This window comes from Macrosteles quadrilineatus, unplaced genomic scaffold (genome assembly GCF_028750875.1).
Source record: "Macrosteles quadrilineatus isolate MER2022 unplaced genomic scaffold, UCM_ALF_1.0 Scaffold_1__1_contigs__length_201487025, whole genome shotgun sequence".
Lineage (NCBI taxonomy): Eukaryota > Metazoa > Arthropoda > Insecta > Hemiptera > Cicadellidae > Macrosteles > Macrosteles quadrilineatus.
Window position 1 is genome coordinate 146,403,908 of NW_026542594.1, and position 25,257 is coordinate 146,429,164.

Consider the following 25,257-nt stretch of genomic DNA (forward strand, 5'->3'; position numbering starts at 1 on the left):
AAATTTTGACAATTTTCACAGTGAAGTGCTTGAGCTCTTTGTCCCCTTCAGGGTCATGGAGAGATTGAAGGTTGAGAGAGTGTTTCGACCTCAAAAATTTGATGAAACTCTCAGTCAGTATGTGGGTGACATTTGTGGCGTGTGGCGTGTCCTACGGCTGGGCATCCCTGAAAACCAACTGGTGGACATTGTCTTGCAGGGGTTGAAGCCTGAGGAGCGGTCCAGACTGATTTTTGCTCCAAAGCCTTCTTCTTTTGCAGACCTGGATAGGTTGGTCATCCTTTCACGGAGCGTTCAAGACGCTGATTGTCAGAGGGAGCACGTTGCGGGGCATCTTCCCCGGACTGGTCCCCATCCCGCTGTAGCATCCGTGTGTCGAGGTCCCGAAACACCGCAGAGACAGAGGCATCCTATTGTTTGCTTTGGCTGTGGTCAAACAGGTCACATGAGACGAGTGTGTCGTCAGTGGGTTAATCTTGCGACTTTGTCCAAAAACCTGAGTAGCTCACAAAGGGAAAGTTTGCCTAACCCGCCCTGTGAGAAAGCTGTTTTGGAGAAAGTCAGCAAGAATTTGGTTTCTCTGAGTACTGCCCCTTCAGGGAGTGCTGGTTTTGGGGAGCCTCTGTCGCGGGGTATGAGGGAGCTTGCATGCATGGGAGTGAAAGCGGCGCGCTCAACTTGCCCACGACTCAACATCTTCTTAGGTAAAACGGTGCAGAAGGCCCTTGTGGATTCTGGGTCAGCCCGTTGTCTCATTTCCCTTTCCCTGTTTGAAAATCTAAAATCTTCTGGGCTAATCAAGCAAGTTGAGCGAAGTACCCACATCTGCTGGACTGCATCGAAATCCCCACTTCCTATCATCTATGAAGCCCGTTTGAAATTCAAGATTGAACATTTTTCTTGGGTGTGGAGTTTTTGGGTAGCCAAGGACCTTTGCATACCTGTCATTTTGGGAGCGGATTTCATCAAGCATTGTGGCCTGATTTTGGATTTAGGCAGAGGCCAGTGCTTCTTTCGTTTCGCAAGACGGGTGCTCATTCCTTTTGCGGATGAAATTGTGGATGGTGCAGCTGTGGTCGAGCCTGAGACACCCAGCAAACCAAAGGTTGATCCATTAGGGCATCTGACTCCTGGTGAGGCTGAAGCTATCAGAACATTGTGTTCTCGTTTTCCTGAGGTGCTAACGCCAAAGCTTGGAGTCACCAATCTTTTGGAGTACGAAATCCGTTTGACTGACACCCGTCCAGTTCGTTCTCATCCTTACAAACTTGCTCCACCCAAAATGGAGACACTCCGTGGAATCATCAATGAGCTTCTTGAAAATGGGGTAATTGAGCCTTCTCGCTCAAGTTACGCAAGTCCAGCTTTTCTAGTTCCAAAGCCAAATGGCAAGTCTCGAATGGTTCTAGATTATCGCAAGTTGAATGCTCAGATTGAAATTGACTCTGTCCCTCTCCCTGATTTGCACTCTGCGTTCGATTGGTTCGGTAAGGCCAAGTATTTTTCCGTCTTTGATTTGAACCAGGCTTACCATCAGATTCCTTTGACACCTGAATCTCGACCTCTCACTGCCTTCTGCGTTCCGTGGAACTTGTACCAGTTCACACGTGTTCCCATGGGCCTAGCTGTGGGGGCCCAGACCCTCACCAGACTTCTGGACTCCATCTTTCATGACGTCAAGTTCAAATTTGTGTTCAACTATCTTGACGATCTTTTGGTGTACAGTGAGAGCTTTGAAGACCATCTGGTTCATCTTGAGGAAGTCATGAATAGGTTGCTTAGGGCTGGCCTTACCGTAAATCCCGAGAAAGTTAGTTTTGCTCAGGCTGAGATTTCTTTCCTAGGTCATCTAGTATCTTCACGAGGTGTCTGTATCGATCCGGCTAGAACCCAGGCTATCAGGGAGTTTCCTCCTCCCAGAGATGTCAAAGGCATTGCCCGTTTCATTGGAATGGTGGGTTTTTACCGGCGTTTCATCCCCAATGTGGCTGAGTTGGCGGCTCCTCTCAATGAGCTTCGGAAGAAGGGCGCCAAGTTTGTTTGGGGTGAAGCACAACAGATGTCTTTTGATCTTCTGAAAGAAGCTATCATGCAACCCCCGGTTTTGGCGATGCCAGATTTCAGTCGAAAGTTTGTTTTGCAAACCGATGCTTCCTCCGTCGCCATTGCGGCTGTGTTATCTCAAGAGGTAGATGGTGTTAGGCAGCCAATTGCGTATGCCTCACGCACTTTGAACCCATGCGAAAAGAAAAGCTCTTCTGTGTATGAGTTAGAGTGTTTGGCTGTCGTGTTTGGAGTGAATAAGTTCAGACGTTTTTTGGAACACAAGGAGTTTTTGCTGGAAACCGACAACCAAGCACTCTCGTGGCTCCTTGCACATCCTCGCCAGCTTGGGAAAATTGGTCGTTGGGTGGTCCAAATATCTTCCCTCAAATTCCAAGTGCAACATGTTCGAGGCACGCAGAATGTGATTGCTGACACTTTATCAAGGATGTATCACTCACCTGACGACCAACCTTCTGATCAGGAGGAGCACACTGGGTGTGCCGTGCTCCTGGAGTTTCCCCTTGCCTTTTCTGAGTTTATCCCACATCAGTTAAAAGATCCCGAGCTGGCTAAGATCATTGGTGAGCTTCAAAATGGGGGAGCCCACCCCCCATATTTTCTGTCCCAGGGTGCCCTTTGTTGTCGAGACCGACAGCGGGGTAAACCCAAGGTTGTGCTGCCTAGTCTTCTTGTACCCATGGTCTTTGCGTACTTTCACTCTTCCCCTGTGGGTGGGCACTTAGGGATTCACAAGACCATTGCGAAGGTTAGGGACATGTTCATCTGGAAGGGTATGGACAGGGACATTGCGGCACGAGTACGTTCTTGTCAAACATGCTCGCTAAGCAAGCCTGCTCAGAATACCAAGTATGGGTTGTTGTCATCTGAGGTGGCGGAGAGACCTTTGGAGAAGGTTTTCATAGACTATGTAGGGCCACTCCCACGTAGCAAGTCAGGAAACAAATTCTTGCTTGTTTGTGTGGATGCCTTCTCCAAGTTTTGTTGGCTTTTTCCTTTGAGGAACGCCACTGCACAGCTCACCGTGCAGGCACTTCGTACCCATTTGTTCCAACACTTTGGGATACCCGCCACCATTGTTTCCGACAACGGAACTCAGTTCGTTTCTCACCTTTTCAAAAGAATGTGCTTTGGGCACGGTATCCGCCATGTGACCACTTCTCCCTACTATCCACAGCCTTCCCATGCTGAGAGGTTCAACAGAAATCTTCGATCCGCTCTCATAGCTTTTCATGCTGACAAGCAGACCACCTGGGATCAGGAACTTCCTTGGATTCAATTTGCTTTCAATACTGCACACCATGAGAGTCACAAGGCGGTCCCTTTCGAGCTGTTGTTGGGCTATCCACCCAATAATCCTTTGGCAAATGTGTGGAAAATTGGCGACCTTCTGCCACCCCCTGGTGCAGCCAATGTCAAGGCAACTTGGCAGGCGGCTAGGAGGAACTTGATCCGAGCTAGGGAATTGGTACGGAGGAAGCACAATCGAGGTCGGTTGGACAATCCTTTCCAGGTGGGGGATTTGGTTTTCTGCAAGGCTCATCCGGTCAGTTCGGCCGTGGACAAGAGAGCCGCTAAGTTGTCTCATCGGTGGTCAGGTCCCCACCGCATCTTGAAGTTCTTGACTCCTGTCTCCGTGCGGCTAGGAAATCCGCAGACTGGAGAAGTTTTCCGGAGGGCTCACATTTCTCATCTGAAGCCTTTCCGGGGAACAATTCCGTAGGTCTTCTTTCATTACTCTTGTGTCTGAGTGGGAAGTGCACTGGGCCAGAGAGCTTGATCACCTCTTCTGTCCCTTGTGCGCTGCTGAAGATTTTTCCCTAGTAAATTTTCCAGCACTGGCCAGTGCAAACCCTGGGGGTGAGTAGTCCCTCCAGTTGAAAGACTTTTGGCGTTCCCCACTTCAGACACTTGAGTTGATCTGTGGTGTTGAGATCTTCTAGAATTGGGAGAGGTTGTTTTTCTTTTTTTTTGGAGAGGAAGTCCTCCTTTGGGGGGGGAGGTTGAGCCGTGACTTGCCCACCAAGCGTCCCACCAATGTCACGCCTCAGTTTTTTTTATAGTGCGAGTACTGGCTTTGCGCCGGAACTCAGTCGGTTTGGGTCGGGCAGCAATCCTGCAACCCAGAGTCAATGTCCGCCTTCTGTCACATTTTCACCAGAAGGCCGGCGATTGTCGATTTGTCAAGACTTGGTTATCTTCGATGAATATCAGTGTTCATCCTTCAATGTCACTGTTAATTTTGTTCTTCTGTTCGTCGTCAATTCAAGTCATGATTTAAGTGTTTTGCCAGTCGTCAGATGAGGTCCCAGATGGGAGGCTCTTACTGGTCGCTGCTTCCGGAGAGGTTCGCCCAGGGAGACACTACTCCTTCTCCGTCTTCGGGCTGTTCATTACCCTGCTCCTGGGACCAGTAAGCCTTCATCTGCTTTCTACTGCTATGCCGCCCTACACCATCTTCCGGATGGATCACCGCCGCCCACCATTAGTGTGATGTGACTAATGACCACGTTCCGCAAGTTACCATATTTTAAATTTGTTGAGAATTTTGGACTGAATTTGAAATTTTGAAAAGGAGCCACAATAATTATGGTTTAGCTTAGCCTACTAGTCATGATCCGTTATTTATTTTATAGTTATTGTGAAGTATTTATTGTTAATTTATTTAAAGTTTATATATTACAGTTACCATCTTTTTAAATTATTTTCTTTGTTAGGCCTAATTTTGCTACTGGTACCAGTTGTAAGTTTAGAAGGGTAAACTTAAAATTCTAATTCATTTATTTTTTTGAGAAAGCCTTAAAAGAGTAAAAAAAAAGAAAAATTCTTTGGATGGTTACTCTGTTTGATTGTTGATTGTTATTTTGTTGATTTCATTGAAAAATTATAGGCTTTGTTGACAACTGTTTGTTTGTTTTTAATATTCACCCACGGCCTTTCACTTTGTTAGGGATGTGGGGCGGCCACTCGCACTGTCACTATGGGGGGCATGCTTCCAATAGTTGTTCGTCTGGGGGCGGTGCGAGGGGTCGGCTCAATTGACCAATAGGCTGGCTGTATATAGAGTGTAACTTGCTAAACACGTCACACTGCATTACCAAAACATTCAATATTGATGGCAGACAGCAACACAATAGGTTTGTATTGACCAATAGGCTAGATGTATATAGAGTGTAACTTGCTAAAAACGTCACTTTGCATTACCAAAACATTCAATATTGATGGCAGACAGCAACACAATAGGTTTGTATTGACCAATAGGCTAGATGTATATAGAGTGTAACTTGCTAAAAACGTCACTTTGCATTACCAAAACACTCAATATTGATGGCAGACAGCAACACAATCGGTTTGTATTGACCACTAGGCTGGCTTTACTATCATTATGTCAGGTATATTTAGGATTCTTTTTTCATCTTATACTCATAAAACTCCATTGGCTTTTGTAGCATCAATTACCAAGCTGATTTGTTTTCACTGAAAGCTGAATGAATTACAATACGACCAATAAGTTTGATTTAATTATTTTATTTCATTCACATTTGTTTTGCCGTGATTTTGAATTCAAAAATATATTGATGGACTAAATTAAATATTGTTAACGCTTATTATTGTCAATATATTTGTAAGGCCTAACAAATTTAGTAATGTCTAACGAATTAAACTCAACCCAGTTACAATATAATTTCCTTTCTTTGGTACTTCTTTGAATAAAAACTAGGTTTTTTAGATTTTAATGTTGAATAAAAAATTTGCATAACCTAACTGTTATGATCATATCACCTACCTATTTTCATTTTAAATACCTCTTATGCATTTAATATATTTCAGTTTGTATGTTGGTTATCAAATCACTTATTTACTTTATGATGTATTTGTGACATATGACATTAGATATTGAGTTTTAGGAGGCTAATTATTTATCAAACAATATGTGTCGATAAATGGCCAACGACATAAAATGTCATCTGACTCAATGAAAATTGTAATATAATAGGAAGGGGGTAATTATCCTTCCCAAATACGAGCTACACAGATCTAAGCGGTTCAGAAAATTTTGTATTCCTCAAGGCTGAGAACAAACTTTAATTCAGTTTGAACAAGTATGCAAAGTTTTCAAGATTGGCAGGAAAATAAAGCTGCTTTTCCACAAGTTTTATCCGCGGAAGTTTGTGGCAGCATTTGAATACAAAGTGACGTCACATAAAGAATTGTCTCAGCGACGTACGGAAACGGCCGTCGTCTACAACGTAATATTGGTCAACATCCTGTAAATATTGAATGACTTTCTTCTCAATAATTTTATATAATATATTCTACTTCACGAATCAATCAATTAACCTGTGATTTATACATTTTCCAACATGCTTCAGTACTAGTAACATACCGATTCGTAACTGAATGCCATCGGATGTGTGGATGGATAAGTGGCTGTAAGATGTAAGATTCACAACTTCAAATAAAACTTTAACTTTATCTTTACTTTCCAAAATAAATTTTGTGTTAGATCAAAAACTACCAGGTTCACAATAACATTTGAAAACAATCCAAACAAATAAGTATAACTAATAATAGCCCCAAAAATCATTACAAGCTAGATAAAATACAATTTGTTATAAAGATGGTAAAAGTTAAGTCTTTAACGTGGTCTAAAAGTGGTTTACTATCTTCACCATCATTATCTAGAGATCATTTTAACCACTACCTATATTTCAACGCTACCCATTCCACCATTAATTTTATTTTAGTTTGTTGTGTTCGCGTCTACTGTACTCTACAATTAATAACAAACGGTTCCAGTGTTATGTCGTCACTATTGTCCCAGCTGTGACTGTTTAATTAAACAGCTGTCACCCAAGTGTCCAAATTCCTCTTTCATATCCTGGATAAATAAGGTTTAGTTTAGAGAATGTCGTTACGTATTTTATTAATTTAATATAAAATACTATAGTGGCTTATATATGTGGCTTGCATTATTTATTCGAAGAAGTGACTTACGAATAAAAGACATGTTTAACCTACATTTGATTTATAAACATGTTCAAATAAATATTATTAAGTTTCTGAAAGCTTCAGCCTATTCTAAATAATAGAGTCCATCATACCTAGGTTATCGGTATGTTTCTTTAACACTATGGACACCTTACCTACTTTTTTACATCAGTAAGAACAAAAATGGCTTATGTATTCAACACAAGTAATGCATCTTCCAAAATACTTTTATATTCATAATAGTCTTAAGAATGAAATTGTTGGCAGCTAGCTGTATTATAAGTTGAGTATATACATTTTTACATTTTACGTAATACAATTTTTTTTATTTAGGTTTCAGGAATCAATTGTCTAACTTGAAAAAGTTAATTTTTCTTTAGCCTCATTACGTATAAGATATTTAAATTGTATCAAATTAAATTTCAGATTTTTTTATGAATGGATTCCCAATAACCTATAAATGCTAAAAACACACGCTACTAATAAACGAGAAACCCCCTAGAAAACGAATTCTACCTTTATTTATTTGTTTTATATGGCTGGGCCATTGGTTTTTGCCTTAATTCAGCAGTTATTGCACCAATGGTTGTTTTACATTCTCTATAGGTAAAAAAAGGCGTATCATAGGCCAAACAATTTCTGTTGAAATGTTTAAAATGCTTGTTTTCGAAGAAACATTTACTAAGTTTGAAATTACTGATTGGACGAGAAATTGAAATGTAAAGTTTGAGTAAGAACTTTTCGTAATTTACAGGCCTCTTGAAGGGTTCCATATAATATGCACTGTGTGGTGGAGCAATATAAGATAATTGCATTTATGTGATATAAATTTACATTTGACACCTCATTCGTAAAACATTTAACAAACTGATTTATTTCCTTTACCGGGAGTTTTTATAGCGTGGACGTACTTTTTAACAATTATTTACATTACAAAGCTGCTGTATGTAATATGAAATATCATAATTTTCAACCGATAAGTAGTAAACACCCATGGTAAATTTCGTGACATTCATGAAAACAATGTATAGTGGGTGGTGGTTATGAACAGATAACACGAAAGAATACATAGATATATCTATTTTTTGCAACAAGATGTAATTTACTCTCTATTCAAAATCGTAATATTGTCGTGATCATTTTTGTAAACCTTGATTTTCATAATCGTTTTAATGATATTATAAAGTTACATATACTTAGGGTTGTATGATTTTTCTCTTTCGGAGAACCCCTGCAGACTAAGCGGATTTTTAATCGTTTTGTATAGCTTTTATTTACATAGACTTGGGAACAACCAGTAATCATATTGAGTCAATGACTGTACTTAGGTTTGTTGCTAATGGGAACGTAGCAATTCGAACCTAGCATCGAAAATCTTGGTTTTTGATTAATTTTAGATGTATACAATGAATGTAAAGTATGCTAAATTGAAAGAGAACTTCTCTACATGTGAGCAATGTATAGTGTCATTTTATTAAATATCTCTTAGCATTTTAGGTGAGGTATTTAGCATTTTTTCTGCTTGAAATTCACTTCAATGCAGGTTTGCTGAAATGGGTATTTTTAATATTGTAAAATATAAAAAAGAGGACTGGACCCTTTTACAGTATTTGAAGTAGAAACGAAAATATACAAATTAAACAATTTAAATTTTGGTTTATGATAGAAACTACTTTTAAATTAACTAAGCAATTGCTTTTGCTGCAAAATTTGTATATGAATAATCAAAATAATAGATTACAGTTAATAGGTTACAGTTTTAAGCAATAAGTAAAGATTTTGGTACAAACAAAGATAACGTTGATTTAAAAAATCACTTTCAAAATGTATTATTAATTTATATATTTCATTTATGTAGTTTATATTTGTATACTTTAAATATAGATATTTTTGTATTATAGTATTTGGCAGTAGGTAATACTGACTTAAAATCGATAATGGCTTGCAACATTTCAAACTTGATTAAAAATTACATATTTTTTACAACTTTTATAAGCCTTAGTACATTTTTTGAATATGAGAAACACTCTACTAAATAAGTAATAATAAGTGTGTGAATTTCACACACGGGAAATATCCCACTGTAAGTCATGTTTTGCTAAAGGGAATTATTAATAGTAACTACATAGTAATGCACCGAGTAAACATCTCGGTCTGGGTCTGCTTACCCACAGGGCTCAGTCTGCCAAACCCACGCACGGTAGAGGTAGTCTATATGGGAAGTTCATTAGCTGAATTTGGCTGCATCTCTCCCACACATATAACGAGTGGAGTCAGTAACTTACCTCATAATTTGCATGACTTGTTTAACTCTGGGACTCAGTCGCAGATATTTTAGAGGAATAATTTTTTTTAAGAGCAAAATTTCTTTAACCTACCTATTTAATGGTTCAGGCAACGTAGCTTAAAAACTGATATAGAGGGCAATGTTTGAAGCACAATGTTTTACTTCGTAATTATGTTTAGACTAGTTAGGAGGTGAACATATCAAAGGTCCCCGCTCGTGTAGGGTTTGAGCCAGGGGGAGGTCAAAGGTACAATTTTCCAAAAAGGTAAATGTATATATTTTATTGAAGGGATTTTGATGCTCTACAACCCTCCTCCTAGAACTAATTTCATTGGTGCATATTCGGAGAGTTATTGGGTCAAAAGGAACATAAGTGTGAAGAAGATATGTGTTTTTGTAGATATACAGATTTTTAGTTGCAGAAAACGTGAACACTATAGGCTACACTATATAAAAAAATGTTACATAAAACACTTAGTATACATCTAATAATCTTTCGTTTCTTAAGGGTGTTAATTTCGCTAAGACGCATAATTTTCCGCATAAGAACCCGAAATGGTAGATTCAAGCCCCTCCCCCCCTGGCTCAAATTATACGAGGGGAACTTTGATATGTCCACCTCCTAACTAGTTCAAACAAAGTTACGAAATACAAACTTATTGTGTTCCAAACACTTCCCTCTTTAACTTTTCGTTGCCTAGACTATAAACCCTGCCATTGTATTCTTAGTACATCAATGCTAAAATTTGAAATATATTAACGCAATTAAAATTGCTTGGGGCAGGCATAAAATTATTTATGATTAATCTACTGCCTCAATGCTTCCTTACCATGTGTGTAGAAACATCCTCATACACCTAAGACTTTTCTAGTTTACTGTGTTGGCTATCAAGTCTGCTTCTTCCGCCCACACTAAACACAATGTACGACTTACACCTACAGTATTTAGTGTCGGACCTATGTTGGCTCTTTACTCCTAAGATTTTTTCCTACGCCTACACTACATTCTTGAAATAAGTTTGTAGCTTACATTGTTATTTAAGTTCACAACTAACATTTTACAACAAAAATTAAACATTTGCTAAAAGATTTACAGGTAATAATTACAGGATACTAATCCAGTTGAGTGACATATAAAAGGAACAAGATACCAGTGAAAAAAGGAAATTTAAATTCGCAAATCAAAACCAGGGATTACTACCATTCAGGGATTAAGAGTATTTTAGGAATCTGAAATTTTAGTAACATCTCTGATTACTTATTTACGAGATAAAGCAATCTTCGCAGTTAAAACGTAGAACAGGTGTGTAGTTGGAGCCAGTAGTTTTCATAACAAACTGATTTGCCCTTAACCTTTCGATTTTTATACAGCCTCAAGGTTCCCACCCAACATAACAAGAATCCAAGTCACTTACCTGATCATTACTTTTCATTGTATTCCAATCCATGAAGGCAGGTCCAGTTATAAGAGATATTACCAGGTATAAAACATATTTTTTAATCTATGATATTACCTACATATTTATTTTAGGATTTATTATTATTATTTATATTGTCATTTTCTTCTCCTATACAAAGTATATGGACAAATTAGGCCTATTGTTTTCGTCAAAATCTTCGTGTTTGACTTTTGGGTGGAAATATTCATCGATTTGGCCCCCCTGAACCCAAAAGTGGTGGTTTGAAATTGATGATTGTGTTTATGTGTGTTTGGATGAATTTTTTTCTGTGGCTACCAGACGAACTATTTGTTTTTATTCATGATTTCCTCTTAAAAATAGAAAGATCGGAATTTCATGAAAACCGCTCCTACAATTAATTGTTATTAGAATTTTATATTTAATTGTCTTCTGTGCTCAGAACAAAATAATACAACCCCCGATGCTGCAAAAAATGCGGTTCAAAAGCTATTTATTTTTTTGTGATATTTCCAATAAAATATCATTGTTACTCCCAAAGAGAACATGTGCGTGAGTTTGCTGATACAGTTTATATACGTTTGTTTGGCTTCTACCATGTCTCCGAATGTACCCTATTACGTAGCCTTCGGCAAATGTTTAATCAACTGGTACGAATCGTTACCAACATTGTTATGACACATGCTATCTTCAGAAGAAAAGGCAATAAGCTCTTTCGAAACTAGCTTGATTAGTGTTGTACTCCCTACCGTGATTTAGTCCAACTAGTCTTCAGGCAGATAGGGTAAGCCTACATGTTTAACATTTGACTAAAGTTTAAATATTCCTATTCCATTTTTTTTATTTTTTTACTAGAACCCCTATCCCCCTGCGTTATTTGATCTATTTATTTTGCTTTCGTGTCTTTTGAACGGAGTTTGAAGTTTTACCTATGAAATGTTAAAAAAGAAGACCCATCATATATTCAAAAATGATGGGAATACTATGTTACTTTTCAAAGTTCCTAAAGAAACATATTAGTGAATATTTTTCGTCATCTTCAATTTTTATCTTATATTTTAATGATTCACTGGGTTGTAAAATATTGGAATGTTTGCAACCGAGTAAACAAACATTATTTAGATTGTTGCTGACACAGCAATATACAATGGACAATATTTACCCCATATGAAGTGCAATCGCACGTAATACTTTGCTAACGTATTCCGCTAGATATTTAGTAACATTTTTACTCTTACTGTACATACAGTAATTGAATTTGCTTTGCGATAAATAATCTTTCTACGGACAACATATCATACATAGTGTTTCAATAATTGAAACTTTAACAATCTGGTACAGCAGAAGCTACCTTATTCATAACTTCCTTTAACTTACGCATAAATTCCCTGATATTGTAGTATATTAAATTATAGATTTTTATTAGCTAGTTAGATCGTAAAAAACAATGTAAACTAGGACAGTAAAACAGTATTTATCAGATAATAATTTAACTAAGCCATTTCTGTATTTATTTGGCAAAATAGAGAATAATAAATCAAGTTGTCAGATAACATTTGCATAAAAATACATACACAAACATAAGCATACATAGTATAACACTGGCCAGAGGACAAGCTCTGGCAATGTAGTTTTGACTTATCAGTTGCTTCATGCGGAGACATTTTAATTTGTCTCCTTTGATCAAAAGTCAATTTCCGTCCTCGATTTTCTTGTTTCTACGTCAGTCCAGTTGATGCACATGTAACTCTTGTCTGGGTCTAGCTAATGAAAACTACGTTTTAGCTTACTTCCACTATAATTCAATTTAAATCCCAACAATTTCTATAAATTAAGTTGTTAATAAAATTATTGCGTAATTCCTGTCTTACAAGTAAACCGCGACGACCATCGTTGTGTTCCTTGTAGAAACCCTAACTACTCATGAACATGTTTTAGTGACTTTCCTTTTATAAACAAGTTTGCAAGAACACTGAATTACTGAATTACTCAACAATAAATTGCTAAGCAGGATCGTTGTAACAAAATTGAATTACGTCATTAGCATGTAAATATTAAACTTAACTTGTAAAGTGGTAAATTTAGATTAACATTTTACAACAGGATCATTTAGCTGCGGAAACTGCTAGCATATAAAATAAAAGAATGGTGGAAATTGGTACTTAATTGTTTTTAGATATGCCTGAGGTTAAATATGATTGATTAATTAGAAATATTATTTAATGTCTTTCCAATCAAAACTGTTTTAGTAAACTGATTTATATAGTTATTTGTGTAACTAGTTGTGAAAGTGGCACTTTGCTGCACACGAGAGCAATGTTTACGCACGAGCCGCAGGCGAGTGCGGAATGATCTCGAGTGCAGCAAAGACCTTTTTCACTCGTGTTACACATTACATTTTTCCTACAGTCACTATAAAGCATATAAATAATTAGTCTTTCAAACACTATACAACACGTTTTTAGGTTCAGCTGGCAACACAAATGGTGCCCTAGAGAAAGTAGTACCCGCAGTCCGTATCACTCCGCTATTTTTCCTCGGCAAGAAATGTGCTCCACGTTTTGAGAATATAGTTCCGTATGCTTTTGTAATTTGAAGTAGTTTCCGCGCCTAAAAAAATGCTTTAAGGGAATTTTCTTGTTTATTTAGATCGTAGGAATGTTTTAAAAACGTTTAAAAGAAAAGTCCAGAAAGTTCAGAAATACCGAAACTATAAACACGAAATGACAGGTTAAATCGTAGTTATAATAGTCAATCAGCTGCTCATAGTATTATTATCTTTAAGTGTTGCCAACCTAATTCCAAGCGTACACGGATTACGTGCTTAATAGAACCACGCTGTTTTGTGTTGTTTCGTTGGAATCCTGATGTGCGGCAAAGTATAAACCGTACGACAAAGTATAAACCGTACGGCAAAGTATAAATATGCAGCAATTAGCAGCTTTCTGTGCTATAAACAGTACAAGGAAGCCAACTTTGTAGGGTGACTGTAGGAAAATATTAATTGTTAGCTTGTGTCCCTGATGAGCAATACAAATATACACATATGCTATTGCTTATATTACTTCAAGTGTATTCAAGTTATATCCGCATGTTAGTTTACAGAATGCAGTACCGCACGTTGCTGTTTGTTTCTTTGATATCAGTGATCGGCCTCCAGTCAGCTTATGGTTTCGGCTGTCCTCATCTGCCCGTGGTCAAAGATTTCAACGTGAATGCGGTAATATTTTGGATAAAATAATTACTATTTACCTTACCTCATTAGCCATTAAAGCTAATCAGGATTCGCTAATGGTGCTATTGTAGTGGCCATCGATGTAGTTATAACTTTAACCGCCTGGCTATTTCATGTCGCAGTTAATTTGTAGTTTATCGCTGTGAAATCAGGACTGGTAAATATTTTCTTTTTCCTACATTTACCTGACAAAGCGGGCTTTCTTGTAGTGATTATAGCACGCAAAATAGCTAATTGCTGCATTTACTTACTTTTGCTGCACTGGTTTTACTTTTGCCACACTACTTTTTTGCCGCACTCCAGTATTCCAACCGATAACACAAAACATTGTGCTTTCATTAGGCACGTAATACTTATTCGCTTGAAAATAAGTTGGCAATACTACGACTACGATAAGCTGGTGCAGTGTTTTCCATTTCGTTCAACGCTTGGACTTAACCTAACCTAAAGCGTGTTGTTTAGTGTTTGAAAGATTGACGATTTCAATGTTTTATAGTAACTGTAGGACAAATATAATGTGTTACACGAGCGCAAAGTGCCTAGTTAGTTACACAAATAACTATTTTTGTTACATTACTTACTCTATATTTTCTGGACTGAATGTTCTTCTGCAGGTTTAACCGATTGGAAAATAATGACACCGTTGGATAAAATAAAACCATTCTTAAGATGTGTAGAAGGCGTATCAAAAGTGAGGAACAAAACATATTTTATGTACCCCCAATATAGTACTATTGACATTGTGGTTCACTGAAAGTAAACAGCTTACAATTGTTAATTTGGGCTGTCAGCTAGATGTTGAAAATGGGGGTAGGTGTTAGTCGTTATCTATGATTACGATACTTTAATATTGTAGCGGATTTGTTTTATTTTATCCTATTCATTTACGACTCTGGCAGTTTTTTATGGGAGTTGTCCAAACTCCGGTCTTGTTACGTTAGCATCATTGGTTGATACGTAGTCCAATGACAAATGACATCTGCGCCCAGTATCAATATCGCTTGAAATCGAACAAGTGATATTCGAACAAGATTATGCCTAGGCAATAATTGAAACAAACACTTAAGAGGTTTATTTCAATTAATAAAAGATTATTAGGCTAGTATTTTTTTATTAGCTAATAAAAGTTTTAGAGATGCAGAAATCTGACCGCCGGGCACCGGGGTGCGGTAACATTTTTAGTGTAGGGGGTGTGCTAACGGTAAAAAGGTTATTTGACTAAGAAAATTGCTCAACCAATTATATGGTTTTATTTTAGCCAGTCCATCTCTAACAATGCACACATTGGACGAGTTGCAATTCCAAAATTAAAAATGTGGCCAAAGTAGCAGAGAAAGGACTAACCAATAAAAAAGATACAAAGAACCAAAAATTTTTGATCGTATGGATTGTTAAAGTGCAAAATTTTGTTTATTTGAATTACTGAATTTCTGTAACTTGTTGCAACAGTTTATGGGTACGTGGTACCAGCAGGCCAGCAAGGGAACGTTCTGGTTCCAAGGCCCGGGCTCCTGCGCGAAGGCAGAGTACGCCCTGGTCGACACTGGCTCAGTCAGCGTCCACAACAGCCAGAAAGGCTTGTAAGTCATTACTAATTACTATCTAGAGGTGTAATGGTAATTACTTCAAGGTCAATGTTGTTAGTAGACCAGTGCGCGTGACACTAACTCCTAATGGAGTCAGTCTGATATGGTTTATCTCTAATATTTTTAAAGTTATAACTATTTTCAGCACAACCTATCCGATATGCTAGTTTCTAAAGCATAAAATATTCTTACAGTAGCAATAAATCACTTTTGCTTGAAGGGGTGCAATTAGATGTATTTAAGCCTATAAATAAACGAAACCTGTAGTAGTTTAGTACCGGAGGACAGAGGTGTTTATATAGTTAAGATTATTTTTTTATACTACTGTAGTTGCATTAACCCGTGCTTCTATGACCTTCTCTAATTGGTTTATTTACATGCATAGGTATACCGTTTGTTGTTGATTTAAAGAACTACATTATTTTAGCAGGTTTTCAATGTATGAGGTACGGTAAGAACCAGGACACAGGGCCGATTTACTTTGTTTGGTTTTTATGTCCCAAGAGAACAAAAAACACCAATCGTTAAATTTTGGATGGATATAATGGCTTCATAAAGACTACAACACGAGTAATTTTGGTCCAATTTTCATGAAAGTTTGCCTAATTCTGTAAGCTGGATGAACTTGAATTGAGTTCGTAAAGCAGCATGATTGGTTCATGAGAAAGGGGTGTGATGTTTTTTTTTTCAAAAATGGTTTTTCTTTTCTAGTATTTACCCTTAAAACATTAAAAAATCCCATTGCCACTACTGACACTGCATAGAGCTTAAAAAAACAATTTCGTACATTGAAGTGTAGTTGTGTGATTTAAGGCCATGAAGAAAATTCCAGAAAAAAACTGTACGTTTAGTTACCCCAATTTATTCTTATGGAGCTAACTGTTGTAGTTTGGATTTATTTTCCAAATTTGAAAAATTTATTAATATTGCATTTTAGACTACTAACACTTCGGCAGTATAATATATATACAGGGTGAGTTTTAATTGTCCCCCCCCCTAACTTTTTTCTACATTTTTTCAAATATCAATCCCAGACCACTTCCAAACATTGTTGGGTAGTAAGTACTTCATTTTGACAAGGTGGTCATTTCCGGCCGCCATCTTGGATCCGCCATATTGGATGCAAATTTTTTTTTTCAAATGTAAAGGTGGGGTTGTGACCCATTATTCCGAACTACATTTTTACCCTGATTACAATGCCGCAAACCGTTTTTAAAAATCGTTATTCATTATAAAGTTATGAGGCCTTTTTAAAACTTTATTTTTAGCCCATTTTAACATTGTGCTTGTACAAACTAAGACCATAATCTCAAAATAGTGCTAGATAAAGATAAGTATACACTACCAGTAATTGTCGACCTATTTTCACTTGGTTATGACTGATGTATTTTTTTCGGCCGCCATCTTGGATCCGCCTTTTTGATATGTGATAATTTATTTTAAATATGAAGGGGGTGTTGTGACCCATCATTTCGAACTACTTTTTTAAGCTGAACTTAATTCCATTATCTGTTTTTCATTATCATTTTTTTATTTTGAAATATTGACATTTTTAACAACAAAATTGCTTTATTTCATAAATAAAACTTGATAACAAAAAATAGATTGCGGCATTGAGTTTAGCTTAAAAAAGTAGTTCAAAATGATAGGTCACAACACCCTCTTCATATTTAAAATAGTTTATCACATTTCAAAATGGTGGATCCAAGATGGCGGCCGAAAAAAATACATCAGTCATAACCAAGTGAAAATAGGTCGACAATTACTGGTAGTGTATACTTATCTTTATCTAGCACTATTTTGAGATTATGGTCTTAGTTTGTACAAGCACAATGTTAAAATGGGCTAAAAATAAAGTTTTAAAAAGGCCTCATAACTTTATAATGAATAAAGATTTTTTTAAACGGTTTGCGGCATTGTAATCAGGGTAAAAATGTAGTTCGGAATAATGGGTCACAACCCCACCTTTACATTTGAAAAAAAAATTTTGCATCCAATATGGCGGATCCAAGATGGCGGCCGGAAATGACCACCTTGTCAAAATGAAGTACTTACTACCCAACAATGTTTGGAAGTCGTCTGGGATTGATATTTGAAAAAATGTAGAAAAAAGTTAGGGGGGGGGACAATTAAAACTCACCCTGTATATATATACTCTATATACATAGTAATAATCCATTATCGTTTCGTGTGAACAGTGCTTTATGTCGTTGTTTCATTTAGATTTGGAGAACAAAATGTTGAAGGAACTGCGGTGTTATCAGATCCTAAATCGGGAGAGGGAACTTTAAAAGTAACACTACATACACCTGGTAAGTTTTACCATGTTTTACTTAAGCAGAACTAGCTTTAAGGCAACGCAACAAAAATGGTCATGTAACATATTTAAAAATACATTTAACACTTATCTGTATTTTGTAACGTGAACCCTTCACCATGGTCATGGAATTGGAATTAAATTATTGTATTAAGTAAGTATGCTACTATGTATGGTATCAAGGTAAGGTCGTATATATATATAACGGCACCGTTATGGTCGATCTATTGGAACGAAGTTTTACGGGTCAAAAATTTTGTTTTCCTCGTTTTTGGCCCCAAAAACATAAAATCTTTCAATTCATTTCCAAAATATTGTACTACTAGTGGCCTGTAGGGGCCATAGCCCCTAATTTAGACTACAATAAAAAAACATGCATATAAAAAGACAAATATTCTAAATATGTTTTTAAAATCATAAATTTTATGTTACTTAAAATTAACAGTGTTTCTTGTTGTATATCTTGGTTTTCCTTCCGCTGGAGTCGTATATTAGTTGCTTCTGATGTGTCAATGAAATACAATAATTGTAAAATACCGTAATTATTAAATCAATAACACAACATATTAACAAATAGAAACGTGCACACGGTTTTGCCTGAGCCCGGAGAACGACGAATCAGAGCTGAAATCATACAGCCAAACATTGCACATCTTTTCTAGTTTAAAATTGAAGATTTATTTTGTAATCTTACGAATTCTGTTATAGTTTCCATTTTTAGAACCAACTGTTAAGAACCAAAGGTTAAAATTATTACTAATTATTATGAAGGCCCCCCATTTCGCGGTAGTAAGTCATAAATATATATCTATGAATTTGTCCCTGAAGCGGAAAGCAACGCAAAAGCCTTTGCACTGTTGTATTGCCTTATGTTTCTTATGAAGTTCGAATCATGTAAAAACGGTTCTTTTAGTTCGTCATTTACTTGTGGTTGTGGCATGTCCATTGTAGCAACATGCGTTGAAATGTCCATTTGTGGCCTCCTCTGCGAAGTGAAGTGCGCCACAATACATGCAAGTGCTGTTAAGAGGACCTAGATTGTGAGAAACAACACTCAACTCATTTTCCAGCGTTCTTCTGAAGGCAGGTTGTAAAACAGCTTCTGGATTTCTTTCACAGTTAGGCCCAACATGACATTCTCTTTCAGCATTTCTTAAATCTTTTGAATTCCTGGACACTCTTCCACGTCTTGCAGGTCCCTACCCTGTATAGTTACTTCACTCATTATAAAAATGGAAAACAAAAAAATTAAACAAATACAATTGACTAGCGGCTTGTAGGGGCAATTGCCCCTTTATATGTATATAAATATTCTAGTAATTATTTTGTACAAATTATTAGTCTAATGGGTTTTCGTACCCTACCTTGAATTGTCGTTTAACATTTTTGTATATTGTAATTATAAATAGTTATTACGTACATGCATAATGCTTTTTGATGTCCGCTCTGTTTAAAATAAAAATTCCAAAAGACTGATCATGCGTGTGTTTATAATATAAACTTTCTAATCATAATACAACTAAGGAACAACTACAATAATCTTCATGACTATTAATTAAATATATATAAATTTCTTTGAATATAGACAAATTCACTTAGATAAAACACAGATATAATGTCATCCTCCATATTGTAAAACTATAACAAAATCTAACAAAAAATAAAAGAAATTCTATAACAAAATCTCTCTGGAAACAGCATTTGTTGTATACCATTTTGGTTGATTCCTTGGTCTTTATTTGGTTCCAGTACTATTTTAACGTCATCTGGCCGTTTTACCTGGCTAAAAGCAACATAAAGTTGATCATGGGTAAACACAGTTTTTCCCTTTTTTCAAATAAATGCCAACTTTTGTGAAGGTTTGACCTGGCTCTTTAATAATAAGTAATAGCGAAAGCTAATTTTGATGGATATTGAATCCTTGTAAACTTAAACGTAATATTAGGATCTGTAGATATTAGTTTTATTTTTGGCATAAAAAATATGTTCCCTTTGCCTACTCCAGTAATTACTTTTAACATTACATTTTTTCAGACATACCGAACACAACCAATCGTACTTCATTAACTAATCCAGACCCTTAAAATTGGGAAAAAGTCTATTTCAGCTTTTTAATAGTAGCCTATACATTACCATATGTTTTAAATAAAGTTAAACCACATGTTGTAAAGTAAACAAAGCAGACATGACCTAAATTCCCATGCTATTTAAAGGTGAATTATTTTACTACCTAACGACCTTTTGGTAAGAAATTAAGAAAAATGAATAATTTTCCCCAAAATTTCATGCAGAGACCTTTAAAATGAGACCTCTCCCAGCTTTCTACGTCCTCCCGTTCGCTCACAATTTCATTGTAAAATTTTGGGCTTACGGAATTAGATATACGAGAGGTCGTCCAGTGGTCGAAACTCGACCAAAAATATGTAATGTACTCACTTAACTATTTTCACCCCACACTGTAAATAAAACATGTGATTGGAGTTTCCTCCATTTGTTTTGATTTTCTGTTTATATTTCGTTGTTATTTCGTAACCAGCATAGCAACGCATAAGATCCATGTTAATTTTTTACAACTTTTAAACTTATTTTTTGTGCTTATCTTTGAGCCTATTTAAATTTATAAAGGGATTCTGCACACCTACAGGAAAATAGCTTTCCAACGGTATGCGTAGATTTTCCCTACGATGCACACGAGCTGAGAAAAAAGGTTTTAAAGAAACATGCTTGCCTATTAATATATAGATAGATAGATTTTGAAAAATTATTTACCAACATGGACTTTCGGAATAAATGTAAACATTGCAAATAAATAAGTAACAGCTGATAGAATGCAGACGTTTTTCAGTCCCCATGCATTTCTTATGGTGGATATTTTACGTTATATCTCATTTTCTGGTAACTTTATGGGAATTCTGCTATTTTTCCCGAGTCCCTGGGGTCAAGACCTTTAATTTAAGGCCCCTCCCACGTTTCTGCGACTTACCAGACGTCCTCAATTTTCTGGTAAAAATTTGGTCTTACAGAATTATATATATAGATTGTAGGGCTTCAAAAACAAATAATTTTTTATATTGAAGCGTTATTTGTACGCAGAAGTATTTCGGAGAAAATTCTAACTGTAAGTTTAAAATTCTCATCTTGTTTTATGGAGGGTAAAATAAACTGTATTTAAATAATTATTTTATTATTATAATCTCACCTAAGATGGACCTCTCCAACCGTAGATTGTACTTTAATTCCTGCTGTAAGAAAACATAGCACCAGAACTTTAATGTACAGATTTACTTGTGTAGATTTGACTTAAATAACGATACAAATAGGATATTGTATCGACAGAACAACGGTGTAATTGTTTGTACTGTTGTGGTTTTACCTTTGATTTGTTGTAGTGGGGCAACAAACTGCTGATCTATCAGTGCTCGCCACAGACTACAACAACTTTGCCATTCTGTGCTCATGCAAAACCGTAATTATACCATTCAGTAAGTACTATTAAAACATGTTTAGAAATTGATCATACATCCAACCAAGATTAACAGGACCTATGTACAGGTTCTTCTTATAATACGTGATAACTTTAAAATTGCTCCCTAAAAAGTAATATTTAAATTAATGTTTTGATTGAATGTTGAATGTTTTTGTGATTGTTTGAATAATAACTCAAATAATGTATATGGTTAATTGCAATTTTAAATGGCAACCTAAATGATTTACTGTTTTTTTCACTGCTACTGTATAAAACTACCACTGTAATTGGAAACGATCCCCTACACTCAGGTTCGAACTTCAAATATCTCTGTGGTGGTCTATCTGATTGTGTTGAAACAGATTTAAAAAATTATCTTAAAACAACAAATGTCTGTTAGTGAATTATTCTAAAAGAGTAATGTTTTTAGATGTTTCGCAATAACAGTGAAGTTAAAAATTGTTAAACTGCCTTCATTGTTTTTAAAAGTCTGATGATTATTTCATACTTAAGTTCCACCTGATAAATTTGAGTTCACAATAATATTGTTTTCATCAACAGTAGTCATATGCGTAATTGTAAAACCGATGACATTAGGCCTAATGTTTCCCACAGAGTCGTGTTGGATTTTGACTCGTAAACAGAAGTTGGAAGGCGATGACAAGACTGACGTTGACAAGAAGATTGATGCTGCGTTTGATCATATCAACCAGAACAAAGACACGCCGAAGAGGTCTGCCTTCTCTGTCACTTCTCAAAACAACTGTTAAAACAGCGACTGTCTCACTGTATTCACCTATAACTGAACAAATAAAGATTTGCACTACCTAGTAGTGAAGGATATTTATTACTGTGGCCTAGTTCTGGATGAAAAGAATTAATTAATTTATACTGAGCGTCCACAGATGATTTTTTGTTTGTTTGTTAGTAAAAGAATCATAATTGAACCTTAGCGTATTTTACATTAAAACATGAATTACTAAAATTTAAATTTTCTCCTGACTAGCTAGACTTGTGGATTTATCCAGCAGCAGGTTTTATTTGCAGTCATGATAAAAAAAAACATGAGTAACTTATTTGATGTATTTCCCAGTGACAAGAACTAGAATATTTGATTATTGAACGTTTGTTACCTTATAGCCTTTGTTCTTGTAGAAAGATGTTAAATCCTCCAATATATTTCGCCACAGTGTGTGGCATCATCAGGGAGACGAGAAGATCTATTTACACATTTAAAAAAAATATATACCTATTGGAATATATTGGAAATATATTGGAGGATTTAACATCTTTCTACAAGAACAAAGGCTATAAGGTAATAAACGTTCAATAATCAAATGAATAACTTAACTATCCCTCAGAGTTCTTCAGCATAACTGGATCTTTGAAAATGGGCCTTAGAAATTAATTAAACATGACGGGCGAAGCCTTACAGGTAATAAACATTTTGATTGCCATTCGCAGGTGCGCTAGATCATAAGTTTTACTTGTGATCTAGCGCAATAGTAATGATGACACTCAATGACACCTCAATAGTGATATTTGTTAGGACGTCTGGAAAAAAGATGTTACAGTGAAAACTCTTGTGTTATTTAGTATATAGATGATTCGTATTGTACTGGTAAAATTGACAGCTTAGATACGCAGGAGAGGTTAAACAATTACCAAAATATTTTCAAAAAATAAAAACAACTAGAATATACCTTGTCAGACAACCTTAACTGTCAACCTATATTATGGATTATCTGGCGAGGTATATTTTGGCTATTATGGGTCATTAAATGCAATCCTGGGGCTTTCAAAATTAATTATTAAAATTAAAGTAGTTTGGAAATACTGTATTTGCAAGAACTTAGATCTTCAGATATTTTTTTTTCTTCTCTAAGTAGTTACAAGCATACAGTAAAGATAAAGTTATGATGTCAATAATTACGCAGGCTAAATCCTGACTCCCTCGATAAACACATAACAAAAACATATTATACATTTTTTCCCAATTGTATCGACTCTGTGACAGATTATATTGGATCCAATACGACCTTCTAGCCTCTAGCTACTGTACCTTGTTTTTATTTATAGATTAAAGTTACCTATTAATTAAGTAACAGGGTTTGTGTAATATGTGTACCTAATTCATATGGACTACTTCAATCATGAAATAACTACATACCAGTCTCAGTTGTTAAAAGTTTGAAGATGGCCAATAGATAGACTACTACCTGCGCCGGGACCGTCCGTGTCGTGTGCGTGTGATAGGCCTATCAATGTCAGTTAAATGTTTACTTTCCGTAATTAAATGTTCGTATCCGTGTATTTATCGTGTGCGTGTGACATCGATGTCTTCGTTTTTGTAACCCTGACGATGCCGTATTTACGGCGAAACATGTAGGTTGTTAACCTCAATCAACAATTAGATTACTTGACGAGGTATTGTACCATAATATTACACTATGTTATCACTATTAAGCACAGGTTTGTAGTAAAACGTATCCATTCTAAAATAAGTCATTCGTGTTTAAGAGCTTTATCCTAAATGGCATACTTTGCTTATTTTGAGAGTATTTTGAGATATAGTCTTATCGTTTGGGGAAACGGTATAGGCATTAATAGAGTTTTAATTTAGCAGAAAAGAATTATTAGAATATTGACAAACGAATCAAAGTCAGAACACTGCAGACCTTTGTTTTTACAAACTGGTATTTTAACTGTGATAAATCTTTATATTTTTTAAGACATTAGAAATTTAAGAAAAGATATTGATAATTAAAGATTTACATGTGATGTTCATGATTACAATACTATTTTTAGGGACAAAATAGATATTACTAGATGTAGGTTAGCTAAGGCACAAAAATACCATGATTATTTGGCTGTGATATTTTACAATAAATTACCAACTTGCGCAGTAAATTTAAAGTCTGATAAAATGTTTCTATCTAAACTTTATAAATGGCTATAGGAAAATCCCACGTACTCGGTAGAGGAATACTTTGAGCGATAAATTGTGATATTTTAAGCTTGTTTTGTTATTTTGTTCTGAAATGTTTATTAATTGTTTTTTTCTTAAATTATTTATGATTCATGTTTAATAGTCCATAAGCCAATATCACAGCGTACCTGACTTGCCATATAATTTCTTTTTTTATGTAGCTATGTATTTTAAAATTGACAAGACTATTGTATTTTGTAATTACTTAACGGTCAATAAAATGTCTTATGTCTTAAATGTGTTATAAGCTTTTGTAATGCCATTAAATATTTTTTCCTTCCCAGTTCATGTCTAATGTGTGTAAAAACAAATAAGATTGGGCTCAACGTGGGAAAAATAGACAAAGTATATTATTTGATGTGACATCAATATCAATTGATACTTAGTAACCCAATAATTTTCGTTACAACCATCGTGTAGAGTGTAGAGCTTAAAACCCCTATCTTGTACATTGAAACGTTGTTGTAAAATTAAAGTTTAGGGAGAAAATAAACCATAACAGTAGGCCTACATTTTAAATAGCCCCATATTATTCTTATGGAGAAAAATAAAACTGTTGTAGTTTGCTTGTCTATGGATGTATTTTGATTAAATTTGACAAATTTATTTAATTCATCCTTTACTATTAAGAGTCCTTGGAGGCTAGCGGCCATCTTGGGTAATTTCAAACAGCAGCTGAAGTGTTAATTATCATACAAAAATAGTTTTTCAAACACCAAAGTGATTATAATGTATATCTAGTATACTGATGAGATTAATGTTGTTTGTTGTTTTGTATGTATTCCAAGGGAGTCCATGGAAGCCAATGGCCATCTTTGATTTAGCCGCCATAAGAGCAATGTTAATTTTGTCATTTTCAAACAGCCGCTGAAGAGTTCTTTACTACCCCAAAATATTTGTTCG

General features: G+C 35.7%; 1 protein-coding gene across 2 annotated transcripts; it reads left to right on the forward strand.

The window, feature by feature from the left end:
• Window positions 1–11,453: 11,453 nt before the first annotated feature.
• Window positions 11,454–22,198, forward strand: LOC128983233 (apolipoprotein D-like). Of its 2 annotated transcripts, none has more exons than XM_054402461.1 (6): window positions 11,454–11,545; window positions 13,860–13,981; window positions 15,446–15,576; window positions 17,806–17,894; window positions 21,289–21,381; window positions 21,981–22,198. In XM_054402461.1, the coding sequence occupies exons 2-6, from the start codon at window positions 13,868–13,870 to the stop codon at window positions 22,133–22,135; spliced, it is 582 nt and encodes a 193-aa protein (XP_054258436.1). In that variant the 5' UTR covers window positions 11,454–11,545; window positions 13,860–13,867; the 3' UTR covers window positions 22,136–22,198. The 2 variants fall into 2 exon arrangements, with proteins under 2 accessions (XP_054258436.1, XP_054258437.1); XM_054402462.1 differs by having other exon boundaries at window positions 11,459–11,545; window positions 13,867–13,981.
• The last annotated feature ends 3,059 nt before the right edge of the window (window positions 22,199–25,257 follow it).